General features: G+C 56.7%; 2 protein-coding genes across 10 annotated transcripts; both read right to left on the bottom strand.

Moving 5' to 3' along the window:
- Positions 1-457: 457 nt before the first annotated feature.
- On the bottom strand, positions 458-6,382 carry LOC127540321 (RNA-binding protein 4). Of its 5 annotated transcripts, XR_007948119.1 has the most exons (5): positions 6,296-6,382; positions 5,622-6,045; positions 2,344-3,034; positions 1,063-1,179; positions 458-862 (listed from the first exon to the last, which is right to left on the bottom strand). XR_007948119.1 is itself a non-coding variant. In XM_051964963.1 (4 exons), exons 2-3 carry the CDS (start codon positions 6,031-6,033, stop codon positions 2,352-2,354), a joined length of 1,095 nt encoding a protein of 364 aa, XP_051820923.1. In that variant the 5' UTR covers positions 6,034-6,045; positions 6,296-6,382; the 3' UTR covers positions 458-1,179; positions 2,344-2,351. The 5 variants fall into 5 exon arrangements, 2 of the variants coding, with proteins under 2 accessions (XP_051820923.1, XP_051820922.1); XM_051964963.1 differs by having other exon boundaries at positions 458-1,179; XM_051964962.1 differs by lacking the exon at positions 1,063-1,179.
- Positions 6,383-6,389: 7 nt separating this feature from the next.
- On the bottom strand, positions 6,390-19,384 carry RBM14 (RNA binding motif protein 14). Of its 5 annotated transcripts, none has more exons than XM_051964957.1 (3): positions 18,960-19,384; positions 14,671-14,781; positions 6,413-6,483 (listed from the first exon to the last, which is right to left on the bottom strand). In XM_051964957.1, the coding sequence occupies exons 1-3, from the start codon at positions 19,294-19,296 to the stop codon at positions 6,464-6,466; spliced, it is 468 nt and encodes a 155-aa protein (XP_051820917.1). In that variant the 5' UTR covers positions 19,297-19,384; the 3' UTR covers positions 6,413-6,463. The 5 variants fall into 5 exon arrangements, with proteins under 5 accessions (XP_051820918.1, XP_051820917.1, XP_051820914.1 ...); XM_051964954.1 differs by lacking the exon at positions 6,413-6,483 and adding an exon at positions 11,645-12,477 and having other exon boundaries at positions 13,299-14,781; positions 18,960-19,376; XM_051964956.1 differs by lacking the exon at positions 6,413-6,483 and adding an exon at positions 12,360-12,477.
- Positions 19,385-20,070: the final 686 nt, after the last annotated feature.

Here is a 20,070-nt window from a genome sequence, read left to right as displayed (position 1 = left end):
GCAAGGTCAAAGCTGTCCACGATGACGCCTATTTTTTGCCCAAAGCCAAGCAAACTTGTATGATGAGGCTGTCTGATGAAACATCCTAAGGCCTAGGATGGCCTCCGACCCCCGCACAAAAGGACCAGCCTCCAGATCAGGGACGCTGTGGAAGTCCCGAGACACTAAAAGCCCCCTGTGCAGCATTTAGTAACTACAGATGTTACCTTTGCGAGCCTGTCAATATTCCAAGGAAAGGGCAGGCCGGCTAATCAGCAAGAGGGCCAAGGCAAGACTCCAGCCAAGTGATGCACAAACCAGCTTTCTAGTATCTGAAGGAGAAGTTCTTTCTCCCCAACTCTCTCTGCCTTAACCTCCCCTCTGATGCTCGCCAAGGGCAGCTGCGGGGCTCAAAGGTTCAAAATGAATCCTCCCCCACCTCCCCCAAGATAAGGACTCTCTCAAAACAGACACACCCTAAATTGAAAAAACATTTATTTCACTGGAAAAAAAGGTGACCAACTCTACACGTCTACCCATCGCAAGCCTCTAGGGGCAAATCGGGGAAGAAGGAGCCAGAGCCCCCTGCAACTGTGGTCAACACCCACTGAGAGCAGGAGGTCAGCGGGGAGACAGAACAAGCCCTGCCACTGTTTCTGGACATAGTCAAGGCTACAGGGAGAACAGAACGTGAAGGGGAGGGGACTGAAGAACAGAGGGGTAGGCGGAGGAGAGTCTCAACTTAGCAAGGTTAAATTAAGGTCCGTGGTTCCTGAGGGACCCAATGCACAAAGCCGTGAGAACATCCCGAAGATGGGGGACCACGAAGGGTGAATTCTCATGCACAACCGCAGCCCGGGGCTTCAGCCCCCACACATCCCACCTGAAAGAAAGCACAATACATGGGCTTACAGTAAAGACAAGCTCAAAGTGGCCATGACCATCCAGCTCCTCCCTTCCCTCTTGGGACAGCCTTCCAAAGCCTGCCCGCTCTCAGTACACCGTGCGGGCAGCCTACACCCTCCCCCAAGAGGCAAGGCCTACGGACCAGAAAGCAGCAGGAAGCTCAGAAAAATCTCGTACCTCCGTCTCTGGCCCTCTGCTGAAGGGCCAGCGGAACAGAACCAGGTCTGGCGGCTCTTTGGTCCTTGCGGTCTTTTCCTTTCTTGGTCTTCCTGATCTCAAGGACAGGCCCTGTCTCTGATAAGGGAGTGGGACGATACTGACAACCGACCAAAGATACTGACACTACCAAAGGAGAGGAAGACCCCAGGGTCCCCCACCAAGCAAGGGAGGGAGCATCCATCAGGTGTCTGGAGAGTAAGTCAAGACTGGGATCCAGGCTAGGAGGCAGTTTGAGGGGGGAAGGACAAGCAGCGAGGCTCATGAGCGTCCGGCTCTGCCAGGGAAGCGGCTGGAGAGGGTGCTGGGGGCCTCCGAGGCCACCTCGAGAGGCCCAACTCCACCCATCAGCAGGGGGTCCAGGGGAACCGACCAGTTCCCCAAAGTACAACGAATCCATTGAGAGAAAGGGAAGCCACAAAGAGCTTCTGAGGAAGGGGGTCCCAAAGCTGTAGAGAAGCAGGAGTGAGCCACAGGGGCTCGAGGGCCCCAAGAATGGAGGGGGAGACAAAGTCAAGAGGCCCGACAGTGGCTCTGGGGCCAGAACCTCAGAGGCAGAAGCCCTGACTTCCTGAGTCCCTCCAATCATACACAATTACAGCTAAAAGAGCCATTAGACAAAAGAAGCCACAGAAGACAGCACAGAGGACAAGAGAGCGTCACAAGAGTGCCAAAGAATAACAGGATGAAGCCAGACAAGGGAGGTGCCGTACCCGGGGGCCGAGAAGGAAGGCCTCCTCCCGCAGACCGGCTGGGCCAGCTCGCCCCTCGCGCTTTGTTCTGACTGACACGGCCCCAAGCCGAGGGTCCCTCCCTGTACTCTGGGGCCTGCCCGAGCCTCCAGGGACGCCACTAGCTAGGACTCATTACCAATGGGACCCTAGGATGGCATTACTTCGGGTCAGCGTCCGGCTGCAGCAGGGCCTTCCCCCAGGAGCTCCCATGACAAAACAAAGACCAGCTCTTGCCTGTGGCAAGAGGTGCAGGCAGGAACTCAGGGGTACTGCCGCCCTTCCCTCGTTTGACCGCCTGAAGAGATTAACTCTTAACTGCCAGCCAACAGCAACAGGGCCTAGGAAATCTGCCATGAGGGCCGGGACTTGAGACAGCACCGGGGAACGAGCAATGGATGGCTGCCGTCCCCAGCACCAGAGCCAGCCCATTCCTGAGAAAACAGCAAGGCAGCCTGGCCCCCTGAGCCGCCAGAAAGAACAAAACCTTGGGGGAACGCAACCCTCTCACCTCGAGCTTTAAAAGGCCGAGTACCGCGCCCGGTCCGCGTACTGCTCCCGCTCATACCGCGCCACATCATACAGAGAATTCCGCGCGGCCGCCGAGGCCTGGGACAGCTCGTTCTCGTGCCCGTAACCGTAGCCCTCTCCGACAGTAGGGACTGTGGGAGCGCGGCGCAGGGGGCTCCGGTCCCGTCCGTAATAGGAAGTGGAGGCTGCAGTGACTGCAGCGGCGGCGGCAGCGGCAGCAGCAGCGGTGGCGGCGGCAGCTCCTGAGGTCGGCAATAGGTGTCTATCGTAGGGGTCAACAGAGGCGGAGGTGAGGTGACCGGTCATGGCTGGGTTCTGGACTTGTGGGAGCTGGGACAGGGTCTGCTCTGCATAGTTGTACGCGGAGGCCGCCGCCGCCGCCGCCACCGCCTCGTAAGACCGGACTCGACATCTCTTGTAGTAGGCGTCAAGCGCTCCATATGCGTTGCTGTAATACACGGACTCCCCATAGCTCATGGCGTAGGGGGCCCGAACAGCTCCGTACTGCTCGTTATACTGCTCGGTCAAGTCCGCCATGCGGCCCGTCCGATCCACCGGACACTCTTTGGACCAGTGGCCCTCTTTCCCGCACCGATAGCAGCCGCTCTGGTCTCCCATCCCGGGGGCGGTCCGAAGCCGGCTGGTGGACAGCTGCACGTGCATTCGTTTGCCTTGAAGAAACAGAGGCGAGAAGGTTGCTGTTACTCGGTCCCAGCCCCGGCCCCCGGCCCCAGACTCCTCCACCACAGCAAGAGCTACTGGAAGCCATCTCCGAAGCAGGCCAAGCTCAGCATCAGAAAGACACTTAACCGTCTACGGCACCGCACAAGGAACTCACTTGAGAGGCCTGGTCTCTCTCCAGCATCAGGGTTTCTGGCTAAGAAGGCTCTCCACTAGGCTGGTTTACCAGCCATTATCAAGGAAAGGAAAACCAATCTTGTCCTAAGAAAGAATCGTCAAGTCCTTGGTGAGTGACCCGCCTGTCACCGCATCCCCTCTGCAAGTCAGCGTCAGCACCCACCCTGCGGCTCTCTGCTCCCCACAGGAGGGGCTGCCTTTACTGAACACAGGGGCGTGGGGCCCCCCAGAATGACAACAGCCAGTGAGTGGCCAACGCCCCTACCCTCTACCACTCCACGGGAAGAGACCGTTGTAAAGGACAAGTCCTTGAGGAAAAACACCCTCTGGAAGCTAGAAAGACCTAGAGTCTCTCATCCCAGAAGAGTAAGTGGCCCCGATCCCAAAGAAGTGCCTTTCAAAGACCATGGCTGAGCCCCCTCTACTTTCAAAGGCCTACGCATGCCCACAAAACGTCCGTCAGCGAGAGGCAGCACGTTTCAAGATGGCCAAAAGCAATTGTCTTCCAGGAAGAAGACCTGGGTTCCAGACCAGTTGGGATGGTGGTAACTGTGAGCCTCAGCTGGTCGACTCCCCTGACACCCAAGGCACAGAACCATCATCTTCAAAAGTGAATGATTGTTAAGAGACCATTTTTTAGGCGAGACCCACAGGAGCCCAGAATGCTTTTCCAGCCTAGAGCCCGGGGCCAGGTATCAGATACCTTTTGTGAAAAGTTCTAACCAAAGCATTTATTTCCTTTCCCCAAGTTTTTGTCCATTACTTCAATAGGTTGTAAGCAATCTGCCATTGGATATTAGGGACTGACAGTTTGGAGTTATGCCAAAGACAGAAAGAGAACCAAGATGTTCACAAAACCAGGATTTCCCAAAGGAAATAGAGAAAGCGAGAGTGGAGATGGAGATGGGCTGGGGGGAGGCAACAAGAACTGGAAAACAAGTAGGGATAAAGTATCCATCCAGACAGTCACCTCAGGGGAGACTTGTCTATAATGACCTTTGTTTCTCTGAAACTTAGGAACCCCAGAACCTAAATACCACTTCTGCAGAAATAACAAAACCTTAAAAAACGTTGTAACTTGGAAATGAAAAGGAGAATGCCTGTGAAAACCAATGCAGACCAGAGTCTAATTGTGAAGCAAGAGAAAATACGGAACTTTTTACCATCAGAGGAAGAAAGCAGGTGTTCTAGAGCAGGAAAGAACCAGAACCGGCTTCTCTGGAAATGCAGATCCTTCCTTAGATGTGCTCTAATACACAAAAATCCAAGGGAGCCAAGGTCAGCAAGGCTTTCTATTCACTAGTGACCACCACAAGCACACACATGACCCTCAAAACCTGGAACACTCAGCTGCCGGGAGGGGTTCCTAGAGCTGGTTCCTAAGGGGACACTCAATGAGAAACTAACTAACCAAGAAAACGCGGAGCTGTGGTGGCTCAGATAAAAGGCTGATTATCTAACAAAAAGAATAGAAATCTGTTAAGGTAAAGAACAGATTAGGGCATGTCCCAGGAGAAAGGGGGCAGAAGCAGCAACAGGCAGAAGAACTAGCTGTGTCTTCTAGCTGGGATCCCTCCAGGGCCAACCAGCCTTCGGCATTTTGGCTGGGGGCCACTCTGGGCACAAACCAAACAAAAGCCAAAAGGAGCAAAAAGAACAGCCCCTAGTTCTGCCTTTTCCTTCATGCGAGTCACCCCAAAGTTAGGGTTTTTCAAGGCATAAAAAACTTGGGGCAACTTAAAAAAATCTGAAATACCCTGAACCAAGGGTTTTTAGCAGAAGTTCAAAGCCCCAGAAAAACCACCCTCTAATTTTAAAAGACAAGTTGGAATACAAGAAATAAAATAAGGAAATAATATTAAGACCACAGGTGTTTCTGAGAAACTTGGGGAATAGGAATCCCTGTTAACAATCACTGGGAAAGGCTTCAGCAAAGGAGAGGAGAAACCTGGACTGTGCCAGTGAAAACAAAGCGAAGAGGAACTTGGAGAAAAGCAGGGAGCTGGAGGGCTGTGCCCTCCATACCCCCAAGCAGGCAGGAAGGAGTTAAGCAGAAGGGCCTTCTCATTAAGTTGTTGACCCAGTCATTCTCAACTTGCCAATTAAAAAGGGAAAACAAACTCCCTCTGGGCCAGCATCAGGGCCCCATCAATGCCCTTGGCACTGCACAGATCATCCTTGGGGAAGGGGAGTGGGCCTCCAGGTGTGAGGAAAACAAGCAGCCAGGGCAACCAGTGACCCTGGAATAAAGACCAAAGGGGAAGGGGAAGAGAGTCAAAAGCTCCCCAAGAACTGGTCGAAAGTCGCCCCAACCCAGAGTGTACAAGATGACCAGAAGCCCCTGGGCCAGAGTCCCTGCCTCAGTTTCCCAGTCTGTAAAAGCCAGGCCGCCCCCCTCACCTTGGAACTCGGTGTTGTCCAGGCCGCGGATGGCCTCCACGGCGTCCTCGGCGCGCTCCATGTGCACGAAGGCGTAGTCCTTGACGATGTCGCACTCGATCACGGGCCCGTACTCCTCGAACTTGGCGCGCAGCTCGAGGTTGGTGCACGTGGGGCTGATGTTGCCCACGTGCAGCTTGGTGGAGGCCTTGCTCTTGTTCTTGCTGGCCTCCACGTTGATGTTGACGCCGTGCAGCTTGTAGTGGTGCAGGTTGCGGATGGCGTCCTCGGCCGCCGTCTTGTCCTCGATGTGCACGAAGCCGTAGTTCTTGATGATGTCGCACTCGAGCACCTTCCCGTACTGCTCGAACAGAGAGCGGATCTCCTGCTCCGTCGCCTCGCGGGGCAGGTTGCCGATGAACAGCTTCACCATCTCGACCGGAGCCTGCAAGATACCAGGCTGGCACCGCGTCCCGGACCCGGCAGTCGGGACAAAGGCCGGGGACCTAGGGGGGAGGGGGGAGCGGGGGCGGGGCCGGGGACCCACCCGGGGCAAAGCAGGGGGGCAGGGCGGGTGGGGGAAGGGAGGGGCGGACCGCCACGCCGGCTCTGGGGAGGGGCCCGGGCTGCCCGCTCGGGGCGAGGCCGGGGCGCGGGGTTGGGGCCGGGGCTCGGAGACGGCGCTCGCGGCTCACCCGCACGGGACGCGGCGCAGCCTCCTCCTCGCGCCTCTGACAAAACGCTAAAATGGCGACGGCTGCAGCGGCGACTCCGGGAAAAGACTCGGGGCTCAGCCGGCCGCCCGATTGGTCACGCTACCGAGCGGGAGGCCGGCGTTCCACGCAGACCCTCCTCCCTGTTGGTTACGAAACACGTCCGTCACCTGGGGGGCAGGGAAAAGCAGACGTCAGTGATGTCAAGAAGCGTTCGCTGAGGGCCAGTAAGAGCACAGCGTGCGCAGCCGGGCCAAGCCGATTGGGCACGGAGCCGCCGGAGGCGTAGCTAAAGGTAAGTGGGAGGAGAGCGGAGCCTGCGCCGAAGGGTCCCCTCCTCGCTCCTGCCCCCGCCTCCCGCAGCTCCGCTGTCTCCCGTGGCTTGCTGCTCGACTTCCTGGGGGCCCGCCGTTCACTGAGCCCAGAGCCCACCCCCACCACGGAGAAGGGGGACCAGAATTGGGGCACGTGGGCGGCTCGTACCGTAACCGTCCAGCCTCAGAGCACACACTAAATAGCCCGAGGCGCCCCGCGGAGGCGGCGAGGCCGAAGGGGATGTGGGGGTAGACTAAGATCTGGAGACGCCCCCCTCCCCAGCTAAGAGAGAAAGATCCGGCCTGAGAAACGGGAGGGGATGGGGGATGGGGGATGGGAGATGGGGGACGGGTAAGCAAAGGCCCCTCCCAAGAAAACGTGCGAGGCACCGAAAGTTCTGGTTCCGTCTTTATTTTTCTGCAACCAGGCTAGAACGGGTGTACACGGCCCGGCCCAGCGACCCCGCCCCCCGCCCCGCAGCTGCTCTCCATCCTCCCGCTCCGGTTTCCAGGCGAGAGCCAGCCTCGGCTTCCTTCCTTCGGCTCGTCCACAACGTCCCCTCGCTGCTGGAAGCAGCTTCCCAAGAGAACTCTCCAGACACAAAACAGGACGTGCCCACACAAGAGCCCAAAGCGCAAGGTGAAGGGGCAACCCCTGGCACAGGAGGCGGGCTCCGAGAGAGGCGGATTGCTCAGCCAGCCCCGGGCAGGAGCTCCAGCCCGGCAAGCCCTTTCAGGGGAGCCTGCCCTCAGTTTTCTCCAGGGTCATATGAGGATGCTAGAAGAACCAAATGACCTTTGTACATAGTAGGCACTTAATGGATGCAGCCCAGACAGCAAAGACATCTAGGAAGGTCGGTCCAGAGATCCAACAGCAGCTTCCATCAAGATGAGATTAACTTAGTACCTCCCTTATCCCAGCACATCCATGTGGTGAGACGCTCCTCCCTGACAAACTCCTCATTGCTTTCCAAACTAAGTGCTGCAAAAGCACTTTCAATTCAGCACCTGCTGTATGCAGAGGAGTAAAGGCAGACTCATTCCCCGCTGGGAGGATAGGAAGCAGTGTGCAGGGACCAGGTGATGCACCACCCTCAGCCAAGCTATCCCAGGCTCGGGGTGCCTGGGGAGAACCTCTGCATCCTCAACGAGGGCCTTGAAACAAGGCCAACCGAGCCATCCGAAGTGGGGAGGGGGAAAGAGAATTCGGGACATGCACTGTCAGAGCAGAGGAGTCTCTTGAATTGCTTGGATCCCCAGCACGCATACTGCACAGCCCCCCAAGATCCAAGGCAAAGCAGCCCCCGAGCCTGGTGTCGGCCGCCTCTGCAGTGTAGGTGATGCCTTTCTGGAAATGGCTGGAGTTGGGGGGTATCCCCTGGCTTGTTAATGGCTTTGCAGACTGAAATTCAACCTTGGGGGGGTAACCCGGCAGGTCAGACTCAGGGTCACTGAGCCCCACTTCCCCCGTATGAAGCAAACAGCCCCAGGGACATACCAAGGGTGGCCCATCTGGGGCCCAATCATCCACATCTTCTGGACAGACAGAAGCCCATGTCCAGTCCAGTCCGGCCCCTCCTGTCTGGCTGCAACTGCTGTACCGGCAGGACCGGGCAGGAGGGGCCTGGGACCTGGGATAAGGGGTCCGGCCCTTTCTGGTTCTGAACCATGGCCCCTCCTTTGTAAAATATGCTTGGACTAGTCCGGAATCTTTTGTGTGGCCTTTGAAGCTTTACACCCACCCTTCTCAGAATGCTGTGAAAGGCTTAAAAGACAGGTGAAAAAGGAACCCAACTAGGCTAAAACAAAAAGTTCCAGGGCACAGGCGAGGGCTGCGGCCTGGGCAGCCAGCTCTAATTCCTGCCTCTTCAAGGAAATTTCACTCCACATGCTAAATTCAAGTCTTCCCCCTTTCCCCCCAAAATAATCCCAGGAAAGAGCCGTGGGGGCAGGCCTCCACACCGAAGGGCTCCAATTAAACCCAGGACAGAACCACCCTTTGCTGGATTAGTTTGGACTCCACTTAGACTGTAAATGGCTGATCACTCCAGACCCAGACCACAGAGAACAGGATCCGGCCATTTTCCATAACAAAACAAACAGCCAGGGACTTTTGTGGGGCCAAGTGTCCACTTCTGGCCTCCAGGTTTCCAGGCCCAGCTCGGGGGGCTGGCAAAGACACTCCAGTTGAGAGCCCAGAGACCCATGCCTGGAACTCCTTCTGGGCCAATCCCTCTGGCTCTGCTCTCAGTAAGGTCCCTTCCAATTGCTGCGCAAGGATTTGTGCACTTCCCCGGCAGTTTGACCCTTCCCCTAACACTCCCACTTAGGAAGACAAGGTGGGGACCTCACAAACTCCCAGCCAGCTTCTTCCCCAACAAGAGGTCTGCTTCCAGCTCTACCGAAGTCCCAACTTTGGAGGGGATCCAAGGATATCAGAAGCAGGGGCACCCAAGAGCCCTTGACCAAGATTTCTTAATCTGGGGCTCACCTCCATGGGTAATTTCAGAGCATTTGTAATTACATCTTTATTCTGACATAACTGGCCTTCTTTGTAATCGTATGTATTTCAGGCATTCAAAAATAACATCACTCTGTAGGGTCCATAGATTTCACCAAACTACCTGTCCAAGGGGTCCCAGGACACAAAGTTAATTACTCCTCATTTGGACCTACCCCATTGTAACAGGGAAGAAAGGCAGCCGGGGAAAAGCTGTACCCAGCCTCCTCTCAACACAAGAGTCACCAGAACTCAGGCGCTCTCTAGTCTCCCTGTCTAAACTCGCCTTTCTATAGGTCAAGCTTGCTATCCCTCCTCGGCAAGGGAAAGGGCGGTATGCCCCTTAAAAGTCCAATGGGAACAAAGTCCCGCCCGTTCTCCGCGGGAAATTCTTCCCTCTCCTGAATGCCCAATATTTGTCCTATTCCTATCACCCGCCATCATGTGATTAATTGAAGAGGGCAGCTCAACCTCAGGAGGAAGCCTGTCATTCTCTTCTGCCAGAGCTGAGGCCTGTACGCAGGAGGTTCTAGGCGCTTCAGGTTGGTGGAATTGCCGGACGGCACCTCTGACGGTGCTTGGTCCAGTGCTCAACAGGAAGACGGCATCAAACCAGAACCAGGTGTGAAAAAACCTGCTTGTGCCCAATTCGGGCTCACAGCCACTCCTTAAGTGTCTCTCAACTGGTGCCACTAACAAAACGCTTTGGTGCAGTGTGGACACCAAAAGCCCTACCATTTTGATCTGTGGGTCCCAAAGTTCCCCTCTCTTAAACCCCAGGCCTCTAAATCCAAAGCCTACAGGACCATGATTGGGTTAGTTGGTCCATTTGGGGCAGCAGCCACCTAAAGAGATGCCTGTAAAAAAAAAAAAACATACACTGTGACGTTCCATTTTGCCTGAAGCAGAAAAGCAAAGCGGTCCAGGGGGACACCAAGGACAGCTTGGAGAACTCAGCAAGGAGCAGAAGTAGTGGCCACGGGGCCACTTGGGGACAGCCCGAGGCAGGGTCTGCCTGCCTTTTGGAGTAGCCATCCAGCAGCAACTGCACCTACTTCTACTTTCCCAAAATGTAAGGTGCATGTAGATGTGGGGTCCCCAACATAAGAGGAGTCACAGGTTCTCTCCCATACCTATCAACAGCCCCCAAGCTGACACTTCCCTCCACCCTCCTCCAAGGAGACAGGATCTCAAAGTCAGAAAGACACGAGAGGAACAGGAGAAATGAGAAAATGGGCTGGAACAACCGAAGACAGACTGCCCAGCTAGCTTGACCCTCCTGGGCAGAAAAGGAAGGACGAGAGAGAACAGGGTGGGGAGAGGGCTAGCAGCACACCTGCTCTGTCCCCATTAGCCAAGGAGGAACTCAAGAGAGCCAAGGGGTCCGGGAGCCTGGGCCTGGCTAGGGTGCTCATCCAGGCTCCAGGTGGTTCCAGGTAACCGCTTGCCCTGAGCTGCAAAAAGGACAGTCAGTCAAGACCCCCAACAGGGGAGAAAAAGAGAGAAGACAGGAGATCAGAATGACAAGAAAGAAGGACTTGTTATAGCCAACCTTCCAATGTTCATGGAGAGCTCGAGCTCTACCTATGAAGGCTTACAAATAACCTCAGTTCCCCCCACCCCCACCCCACACCTCGGATCCCTTCCAAAGAATAAAGGAAAAACAAAGAGTAGAAGCAAATAGGAAGAGAGAATTCACAGCTCAGAAATCTCCTGGAGTGCATCCTAGCCCTGGATGATCCTGGGTAGCCCGATGTGACCCCGAGAGCTCCACGGAAGAGCCGGCCTCCGAGTGCTGACTGCTTCCCGATCAATGGGCTACAAGTGGACGGGTTTGGCCGGGACATCCCGGCACCAGCACACCATCTGCTGGGGGGGAGGGAGGGTAGGAAGAACAATGCTCCCAGATGCACATCATCCCAAGAAGCCCCGCCTCCCCCAATGTGGAATGGAAATCTGGCTCAAGTAATGTGAAGACCAACTTCTCCAGGCCAGACTCCAATTTTCAAGTCAAGTCCTCAGGCCTCCTCCTGTCTGTGCTCCCAGTGCCTCCTTTTTCTGGGTCCTAAAAAAGCTGCAGCTCTCTAGGTCTTGCTGCTTCCCTCTTACCTAAAACTACAGTAAGCCCACAAGGCTACTCCAGAGCCCCATAATTGGGAGGAGGGCGCAGGTGATAGCGGAGGCAGGGGGGAGCATGGAACATCCACTGAGGTCGACTGTCCCCTCTGCCATCCCCTCTCCTTCCCAACCACCCCAAAGCACAGGTCATTCCCCCTTGCCCTATCACCTGTACAGGGTGTACAGGGGCCATGAAGCAGAGGGCACCATAAGCTAGGTATGCCCAAGGAGATCATCTCCCAGAGACCTTCCTGTAGGAAGCCCACAGCCTAACGATTCTGTCCTCCCTGGATTTCTGGGATCAAAGTCCAGGTTGCCTTCACTTTAGCTGCCACATCTCTCTCGATGTCACCGATGGCTCCTCGGTGACACAGTTCAATCAAGACAATGACAACCAGGTTTCCAAACTGCAAATTGCCCCAAGTTTTATTCATAGTCCATACAAAAGGGGAAAGAAAAAAATGAGGTTTCTAACACTCCCTACTTGGGGAAGATGGGGAACGAGGGGCTGGGGTGTACTGCTCAACATCAGCTCTGCTCGCAGTCACCAGGAACCCCACCTCCAAAGCGGCGTGTGGGCAGGGATGGGGTCAAGGGAGCACAGGGGATGAAGGGGCTGACCTGTCCCCAGCCTCCCTCATCTCTCAAAAGGAAAAGGCGCCGCTGACCGCAGCCATGGGCTGCTTCCTGTCCAGACGACCTCAAACACCGCGCACAAAAAATCCAAGGGAGTTCAGGAAAAAGATAAAAACGTAAAGAGAAATTCCTGCTCAGTAAAAGTGGGAGGCAGGGGGTAGGGGACAGGAGGTGGGAGGGGGAGCCGACCGTCTGGAGCCAAAGGCAAGACTCACTGCTGAGGCGGAGGAACAAAAGAACAGGTTACTGCCGCAACACTACAAAGACTCGGCTGCCTCGGGCAGAACCACACTGGAGAAAGGGGAATCAAAACTCGCTCTTACCGAACGGGCCCCTAGCCTACCCCCACCTCCTCCTCACTCTGTTCCCACCCACCCGCAGGACAACCCTACAGGCGGCGCTGGTAGCCAGAGTGCATCTGCGCTGCCCGCAGGTACTCGCTATAGGAGCCCGAATAGCGAGCGTAATCGGAATGGGCATCGGGCAGGCGACGGTAATCCAGCGAGGACTTTGTCGGCGAGCGGCGGAACGAAAGCTGCGAGTCTGATAAACGGCGGTAATCAGAGAGCTCGGCTAAGCGCCGGTTGGAACCATACCTGATCGAGAGAAGAAGACAGTTGGTGAATGAGACAGTTGTCGGGGAAGGAGCTCCAGCTGGGTGGGGGGAAATGCCAATGGAGTCAGGGGCTAGTGGCCAGGCAAGTCTCCAATCAAGGGGTCTCGTGTGCTTTCCACCCCCGGGATGCTGATACAGGGCAAGAAAATCAAATCTGGGATAAACTGGGATGGTTTAGGGTTGGGGACCAAGCCCTTCACTGACACTCCCCCTAGGTCCAGGCCCAAGATGCTCTGTGGCCACCATCCATTTCTACGTCACAAAAAACACCTGGGACACCCACAGTGAAAGGTCCAGGTCGGAGGAGAGCCAAGCTCGGTTGCTTTGGAACGGCGAATGCCAGCAAGATTCCCCGTTTCCCCCAGAGCAGACGCAGTACTGACTACCAGGGTACTAGTGCAGATCTAGGTGCCCCCCCCACTGCCTCATCTCCAAACCTACAGCTATCACAGCAAGGACAGCCAGGTCACACGTTAGGGGGCATTCAAGATGGTGGGAAAAGATCAGGGACCCATTCACCAGCAAGGGATCCCGTGGCACAGAGGCTGACCCAGCCAGGCGCCGCCTCTCACAGCCTTAAGTGGCAGGCTCTAAATCGAGCCACACTGTCTAAAGCCCCAACTAAAATCTTGAGAGGCTGCCCCCCAAAAAACCCTACCACTTGGCCTCGAGGCATCCCACGGAGCACCAAGGTGAATGGAGAGTGAGGAAGGGTCATTGGCTCTAGCTTCCCTCCCATCCTAACCTCAGCCCCGCGCCCAAGGCCCCAGCCAGGGGGCAGAGCCTGGGGGCATACAGTACCTTTTCGACATGATGGCGGCGGCCTTTTTGTAGGGATCATCGTAGCTGTCTCGGGGTGGGGAGAGGCGGGTACGCTCATAGGGCGGCGGGGTGCTGGTAGCGGCGTTGGCAACAGGCCCCTGGGACAGGGACAGGTAGGCTGCGGACGGCTGGCCCGCCCCCTCATAGGTGGCACCTGGCTGGCCCCGGTAGGAAGCAGCAGCAGGCTGGGGAGGCTGCTGTTGGGCAGCATAGGAAGAACCCAACGGGGCCGACGACTGAGTGCGGTAGGGAGCAGCCAGGGCCGCCGCGGTGGGCTGGGCGCCGTAGGCAGCTGCCGCCCCATAGGAGCCGGTCGCTGCAGCTGACTGAGCCCCATAGGAGCCAGAGAGGCCCATGGTGGCCTGAGCCCCATACGCATTCAGCTGCGCTGTGACGACCGGCTGGGCGCCGTAGGAGCCGGCGAGGGGCCCCGCTGCCTGCGCCGCGTAGGCGGCTGGCTGGGCGGCATAGGCTGCAGCAGTAGCGGGCTGAGCCACGTAGGCAGCAGGCTGGGCAGAATAGGAAGCAGCTGGCTGGGCTGCATATGGGCCTGACTGGGCATTGTAAGAGGCTGCCGTGGGCTGAGCATTATAGGAGGCTGCAGTAGGCTGGGTGTTATAGGAGGCCGCCTGGGCCCCGTAAGCAAGTGAGGATGCTGCAGGCTGGGCCCCGTAGGAAGCTGCCTGAGCCCCATAGGAGGTCAGGGAGGAAGCTGCCGACTGGGCGTTGTAAGAGGAGGCAGCAGCCCGCACCCCATAGGAAGCTGGCTGATTCCCATATGAGGCAAGGGAGGAGGCCTGTGCCCCATAGGAGGTGAGAGAAGAGGCCGCGGCTGACTGGGCCCCGTAGGAAGTAAGGGCCGAGGCCGAAGGCTGGGCACCTCCGTAGGGGCCAAGTGAGGAAGCTCCCCCGGGCTGTGAGCCAGGGCTAGCCAGCTGGGCCCGGTACGGGGCGCCCAGGGACACTGAAGGCTGTGCCCGGTAGGAGGCTGCCTGGGCTGTCATGGGCTGGGTCCGGTAGGCAACACCCAAGGAAGCAGAGGGTTGGGCTCTATAGGCCGCCCCCAGGGAAACTGAAGGCTGGGCTCGGTAAGTGGCCGGCTGGGCAGTCAGCGGGGTCACGTAGGAAGCTCGGGGAGGCGAGCGGCGCAGGGGACTGCGGTCACGGCCATAGAAAGGAGGAGAGGGCTGCCGGGGCCGCCCATCGAAGCCGGTGGTGCTGTTGCCGAAGGCCTGCTGGTAATCAAAGGTGGCGGAAAAGCCACCAGTCCCAGGGAACGCAGTGTCGCCAGCCCCTGGCTTCTTGGCCTTTTCCCCAGGGGCTGCCAGGCCCGCTGGCCCCTTCTTCTGACCTTTGATGGAAAGCTCCACGTTGATGCGCTTGCCCTTCACTTCCTTGCCGTTGAGCTGCTCGATGGCGGCTTTGGCGTCTGCTTCCTTTTCCATGTGAACAAACGCATAGTCTGATAAAGCAGCAGACAGAGGGGTTAGCGGTTAGGGGGAGCAGGCCCTTTACCTGAGAGTAAGCCCCACACTGGGACACACACGCAGCCACTCGCGCACACACTCATTCCCGATGGCAGGTCCCGGCCATCACCAGTCACCTCCACAGCTTTCCTCCTGGACTGGGAGCCCAGGCCTTAAGGCTGCCAACGACCCCAGGCTAGGGAGATGCCATTAAAAGGACTTCCAGCAAAGCTTCAATAAAAAGCTTCCTAACTGCCAGACAAAAAGGAGACTTCTCTCCAGCTTATGGCTGCCACTCACCTGAGTTTATACCCAGGCTTCAGTCTCCAAACCCTGGGGGCACTAGGCTAATTACGGCAAGGACACCAGGTCAAACCAAAGCCTCCCAGACAGAGGCAGCCAACCACCAGCAGTTTCAGGAATGACCCTCTGAAACCAGAAGGCACTTCACAAAACAGTGACGACCACTGTCACCTGACTTTCACAAACAGCCTCTAAGGGCGGCAAGGCAAAGGTCTCTTTTATAGATTAAGAAAGCGAGACCCAGACTTGTCCATGTTAGACAGAGAGCTACACTTAAATCCAAGAATTCTGGCTTCATCCCAGACGTTTTCTGCTCTGACCTAGTGAGATTGCAAACTTCCAAAACAAGCCCAGCCAGGATCAAAACCTCAGGATTGCTTCCATATTCTTGAGTGGAGGAAATAAAGCCCAGGCGGCTCTCTAGCTCAGACTCGCCCCCAGGGCCACAATGCTTCACAGATACCCAGACAAACCTGTCCCCGCGCTGAACCTCTGTGACACTACAGGTTTTAACTACATGGGCCTTCTGCTCTCCAGGCTGTGAAATTACAAGCTGCAGTCATCGTGGCTGGCACCGCGTCTATCCTCAAACCACTTACTGCCCTTTCCAAGATCACCTGGGGCATGGGGAGAGGGGGGCGCCACGCAATTTGTCAGCGCAGAGACGCCAACAGAGCATCTGGCCAACAACGCCAGAGGTCGGGCGAGAGGGTCTGGGGAAAGTACGAGGCTAGAGAAAAAGAAGCCAGAAGAATCCACAAGAGCCCAGCCTGGCTCTGGTGAGATGCAAGAACTAAGCCCGCTCACTGACTCTCCATCAGGAACACTTCTCACTAGTAATTGATCAGTCTAATTTAGGCTGAGCCCTCAAAATCAATGGCATCTTCTGCTCCCAAACAAGTACTTTAGCTATGAGAAGGGCATTGGATGTGGAGCCTTCCTCCCAAGATGTTCTCCATGGACACCAGTATCCTCTTCTGTTCCTTGGGGGCAAACACATGACCATCAAAATTCAAATGCAACTGAAGAGAAAGCCTATGTAGGAGCCATATGGAAGAACCAAAATGGTGCTGGGGACTAGGGGGGATGAAGAGGTTTCAAGTGCACCATCAGAGCCGCTGGGCAAGTCTGTTGACCTGCCTCTCCATCTGGCCAACTGTTGTGAACTAAGAAATGTGGAAGTGCTCTCAAGTATCATGTCACAGCACGTACGGGTGCTCTAAAGCTGGTTCAGAAGAATGCCCTCCAAATCCCAACCTTCCCCTGTTCTAAGAAAGCAAACAAGAGGCAGGAAGACCCTTTCTACTTGCAATCTTAGAATCTGAGATGATGAAAGAATGAAATAAAGGGAACTGAGTCCCTTCCCACCCCGCAGCAGAACACAAGCTCTCCTCTCCACAGGGGAGGGAAGGAAGAAGGAAAAGACCCCACACACGAGTGGAAAGTAAGGAGGAAGGCACTCAAACCTCACTCAAGGGAAAGGAAGGGCCGCAAAGGGTAGCAGTCCAAGGGGGGTGGGGGAGCATCCAAGAGGAGTCAGGAGAAATAAAACTTGAATGAGAATTCCCTTGGTAGCTATTTCTAATCAGTCCCAAAATGGGTAGAATTAGGCTAAAACAACCAATGAACGATGGGAAAAGTTGAAAAAGGCCAGGTACCCTAATTACAACCCAACTTTGTCCATTTTTAAAATTATGTTTTTAAGAGCCAGGTTGAAAAGTATCTTGAAATCCACATAAAATACCACACATTAAAATTAACTGGATACACCAAGAAAAATATATATATAGGACTACAACCAAATCCTACCCATATAAGGGGCTTCTGGGAAGCAGATAAAAAAGCACAAGACCAGCTGGCTCAGGGAGTCATAAGCCTAACCAGTCTCCCAGGAGAAGAGCCTGAACCAGCAGAAGAGAACAGAGCCTCGTTTCGCTAAGAGAACAGCAAGGAAAAACACCTGAAGATTCAAGGATCCTGAAGAGCCCCATCAACGCTTCAAATTAGATGATGGAATATATGGAGGAACTTTTGAGAAGATACTTTTTCCATAGGGAAAACAAAGCACCGAGGTTTCCCAGCATCACCGCCCAATTCCCTCTGCTAGTATGGCACAACAGACTCACTCTTCAGGAGGTTCTAAGTCTAAGGGGACAGCATCTCCTCAGAGCTCCCCCCAGGCTGGTGATGGGCCTTTAAGACAGAACACAAGGCGCCCACTTCTCTGCGGAGCCTATGGGGTAAAGCCACAGGTGGCTCAGAACTGCTGCTCTAATACACTAAGCCATCCAGAGTCACCAAGCAGCTTCCTCTTTCCTTCTGCACCTGGACCACAGGTTGCACTAAAGGTCCAACTCCCTCCTTCTCCTCTAACGGTGAGCCTTGGGTTTTTAAGTGGTAAAGACTAGCGTCAATGTAATAATAGGAGGTAATGGAAAAACGGTTCCTCTTTCACACCCATCACTGTATTACCTCCCCCCCGTTGGGGCTCGCCTCATCCAAACTTCTGTTCTCAGCAAGAGAGTTAGAAGGATTCTGTGAAGTATGACCCTCTTTCTCTGGGAGCTCTAATATTAAAGAGGCTCCCACAGATCTTCCTGATCAAATCAAACAGTCTCATTAAGGAGTATAAACCGGTACTCCTGACTGCCATGATCATAAACACATTTCTGCTCTTAAATCCACAAGCATTCTCCAGGTGCTTCCAAACGAAATGCCAGCTACCTCCCATCCCGTTCTTTTCAGTCTAAGCAAGCCGTGATGAACCATGCCAATTGTTTTCCCTCCGCTACCCGCTACCTCTGTTTCTGAGAAAGCACCGAGCAAAGAAGGTTCCTAACACCACGAATTCCACCACAGCAATTTTAATTTCACAGATCCAAATTTCTCAATTCTCCACTCAGAACCCACCCTGGTGAAGAAGCAATTCTGACATTTATTAAGCCGAGTGAAAACAAATAAGAGCCAAAGTCAGAATCCCCACTTCCTTCCTTGAAGTCCTTTCCATTTTTCCTCAATACAAAAGCAAACTGCAAACACCATAGCCTGCCCCAGAACACCTGGCAGAAGAGCCTGGATCCGGATATTCCTGGACTTCCATAACCTGAGTTGAGGAAAATAGAATGCAATATTAATGCAGGATGAGAAGGCTATTCCTGTGAAGGAGAAGTGGAGGGCCAAATTAGATCTTTTACTCTTCCCACCCCTTGCTGGAAAGAGGAGATACACCACGGAGGAGCCTTCCTGGACCGGGGTGGCAGATGCAGAAAACACACGGAGGGTTTCTCTCCCTAACACTCCTTTTGCCGAGTCTGAACACCCCCAAAAAGGGGCATGAGACTCTCCGAGCACATCCCTCCTCCCTCTCTTCCGAAATGCAGGGAAATGAACTGCGGCTTCTGCAGATCACCAGGAGAAGCTAAGCCGATCCCACCTGCAAAGGACGCTGGACTACCCAAGGGTCCGTTCCTGCCCAAGGCGGCAGAATCTGCACAAACCGCGCGGCCTAAAGCCGGCGATTCTGCCGACCAGGAATCCCTGCGGCCACCAGGGGGAAGCTCAAAGTCGGGGTCAGGCTCCTGGGGAAGGGGGGGCGAAGGCCGCTGCGAGGCTGGGCTCGGGGGCCCCGTTACCTTCCGCTCCGGCGCATTCGTCTGCAGCGGGCCCGGACCGACGTCCGAAGGCGCCTCGGGATCCCGCGTGGCCCCGGCACTTCCCAACACTTTCCGCCCCCGCCGCGCACACGCGCCCCCGTCCCCCCCCACACGGTCACCGGCTTAAAGTGTCCTCGCCCCAACGCCGACGGGCGCGGCCCCGACACGCGCCCCCGCGGGTCCTGGCCCCTTCCCCCCCGGGCGCGCCCCCGCGTTACCTTTGACCACGTCACACTCGATGACGGGCCCGTGGCGCTCGAAGAGGCTGCGCAGCTCCTGGCTCGTGCACGCGGCCGACACGTTCCCCACGAAAATTTTCCAAGTGTTGAGAGGCCGCGGCCGCGACATCTCCACCACGAGGGCGCGCCCCGGCCGGAGCTCGTGGCCGTGCAGGGCCTCGATGGCGCGCAGCGCGCCCGCGGCCTCGCGCACGTGCACGAAAGCGAACTGCTTCATGACGGCGCAGCTCATGACGGTGCCGAAGCGCGAGAAGAGGGCCGCGAGCTCCTCCGGGGTCGTGTCCGCCCCATCTACGTTCCCCACAAAGATCTTCATGGCGCCGCCGCCCCCGGCCAAGAGCCCGGACCCCCGCCTTTCCCTGAGCGACGAGCGAGACGTCCGCCCTGACGGCCGTCCTCCCCTGGAATGGAGGGCGGACGACAACCCCGCCGCGCAGGCGCAGCGCGCCGGCCAATCGCAGCCGGCGCTCCGCGCCACCGCCGGCCAATGGGAATTGCGGAAAGGGCCGCGCGCGGGGGCAGCCAATCCCCGCGGCCGGGGAGCCCGCTCGCTGGGTGAGGAAGCTCGGAGAGGGGGGGTGGCGGCGGCGCGCGCGCGACCAACGGCCGCCAGCTCCTCTTCCTCCTCCCCTCCCTTTTCCTCCTCCCCTCCCCCGCCGCAGGGGACGCCGGCCCAGCTCTGAGCTGGGGGAGGGTGGGGGGGAGTGAGCGAGGGTAACGACCCACAGCCTGAGGGCCCCGCCCCGCCCCGCCCCGCCGGCCCCAGGGCGCGGCCCGGCTTCTGCCGGAGGAGAGGTGGGGCTCCGAGCCCGAGGGGCGCGGCCAGGCCGCCGCCCAACTCAGCTTCTCCCCGGCTCCCGGGTCCCTCCCCTGCTCCGTGACCTTCCATGGCTCCCCAGTGCCCGCGGGAGCCACCCGGCCCCGGCGCCGTACCTTTGCAGCGTGGCCTCCCATTCCTCCTCCGCTCCCTGGCCCTTGACGTTCCAGTGCCGCTGTCCCCCAACGGCATCGGCATTCCATCCCCAGCCATTCGGAGCCGGCGCAGGAAAGTGGTCGGATTCGAACCCAGGGCCTCTGCCTCCAAAACACG

This window comes from Antechinus flavipes, chromosome 6, assembly GCF_016432865.1.
Source record: "Antechinus flavipes isolate AdamAnt ecotype Samford, QLD, Australia chromosome 6, AdamAnt_v2, whole genome shotgun sequence".
Classification (NCBI taxonomy): Eukaryota; Metazoa; Chordata; class Mammalia; order Dasyuromorphia; family Dasyuridae; genus Antechinus; species Antechinus flavipes.
Note: the sequence above shows the minus strand (reverse complement) of the source record. Positions and strands in the feature narration are given on the sequence as shown.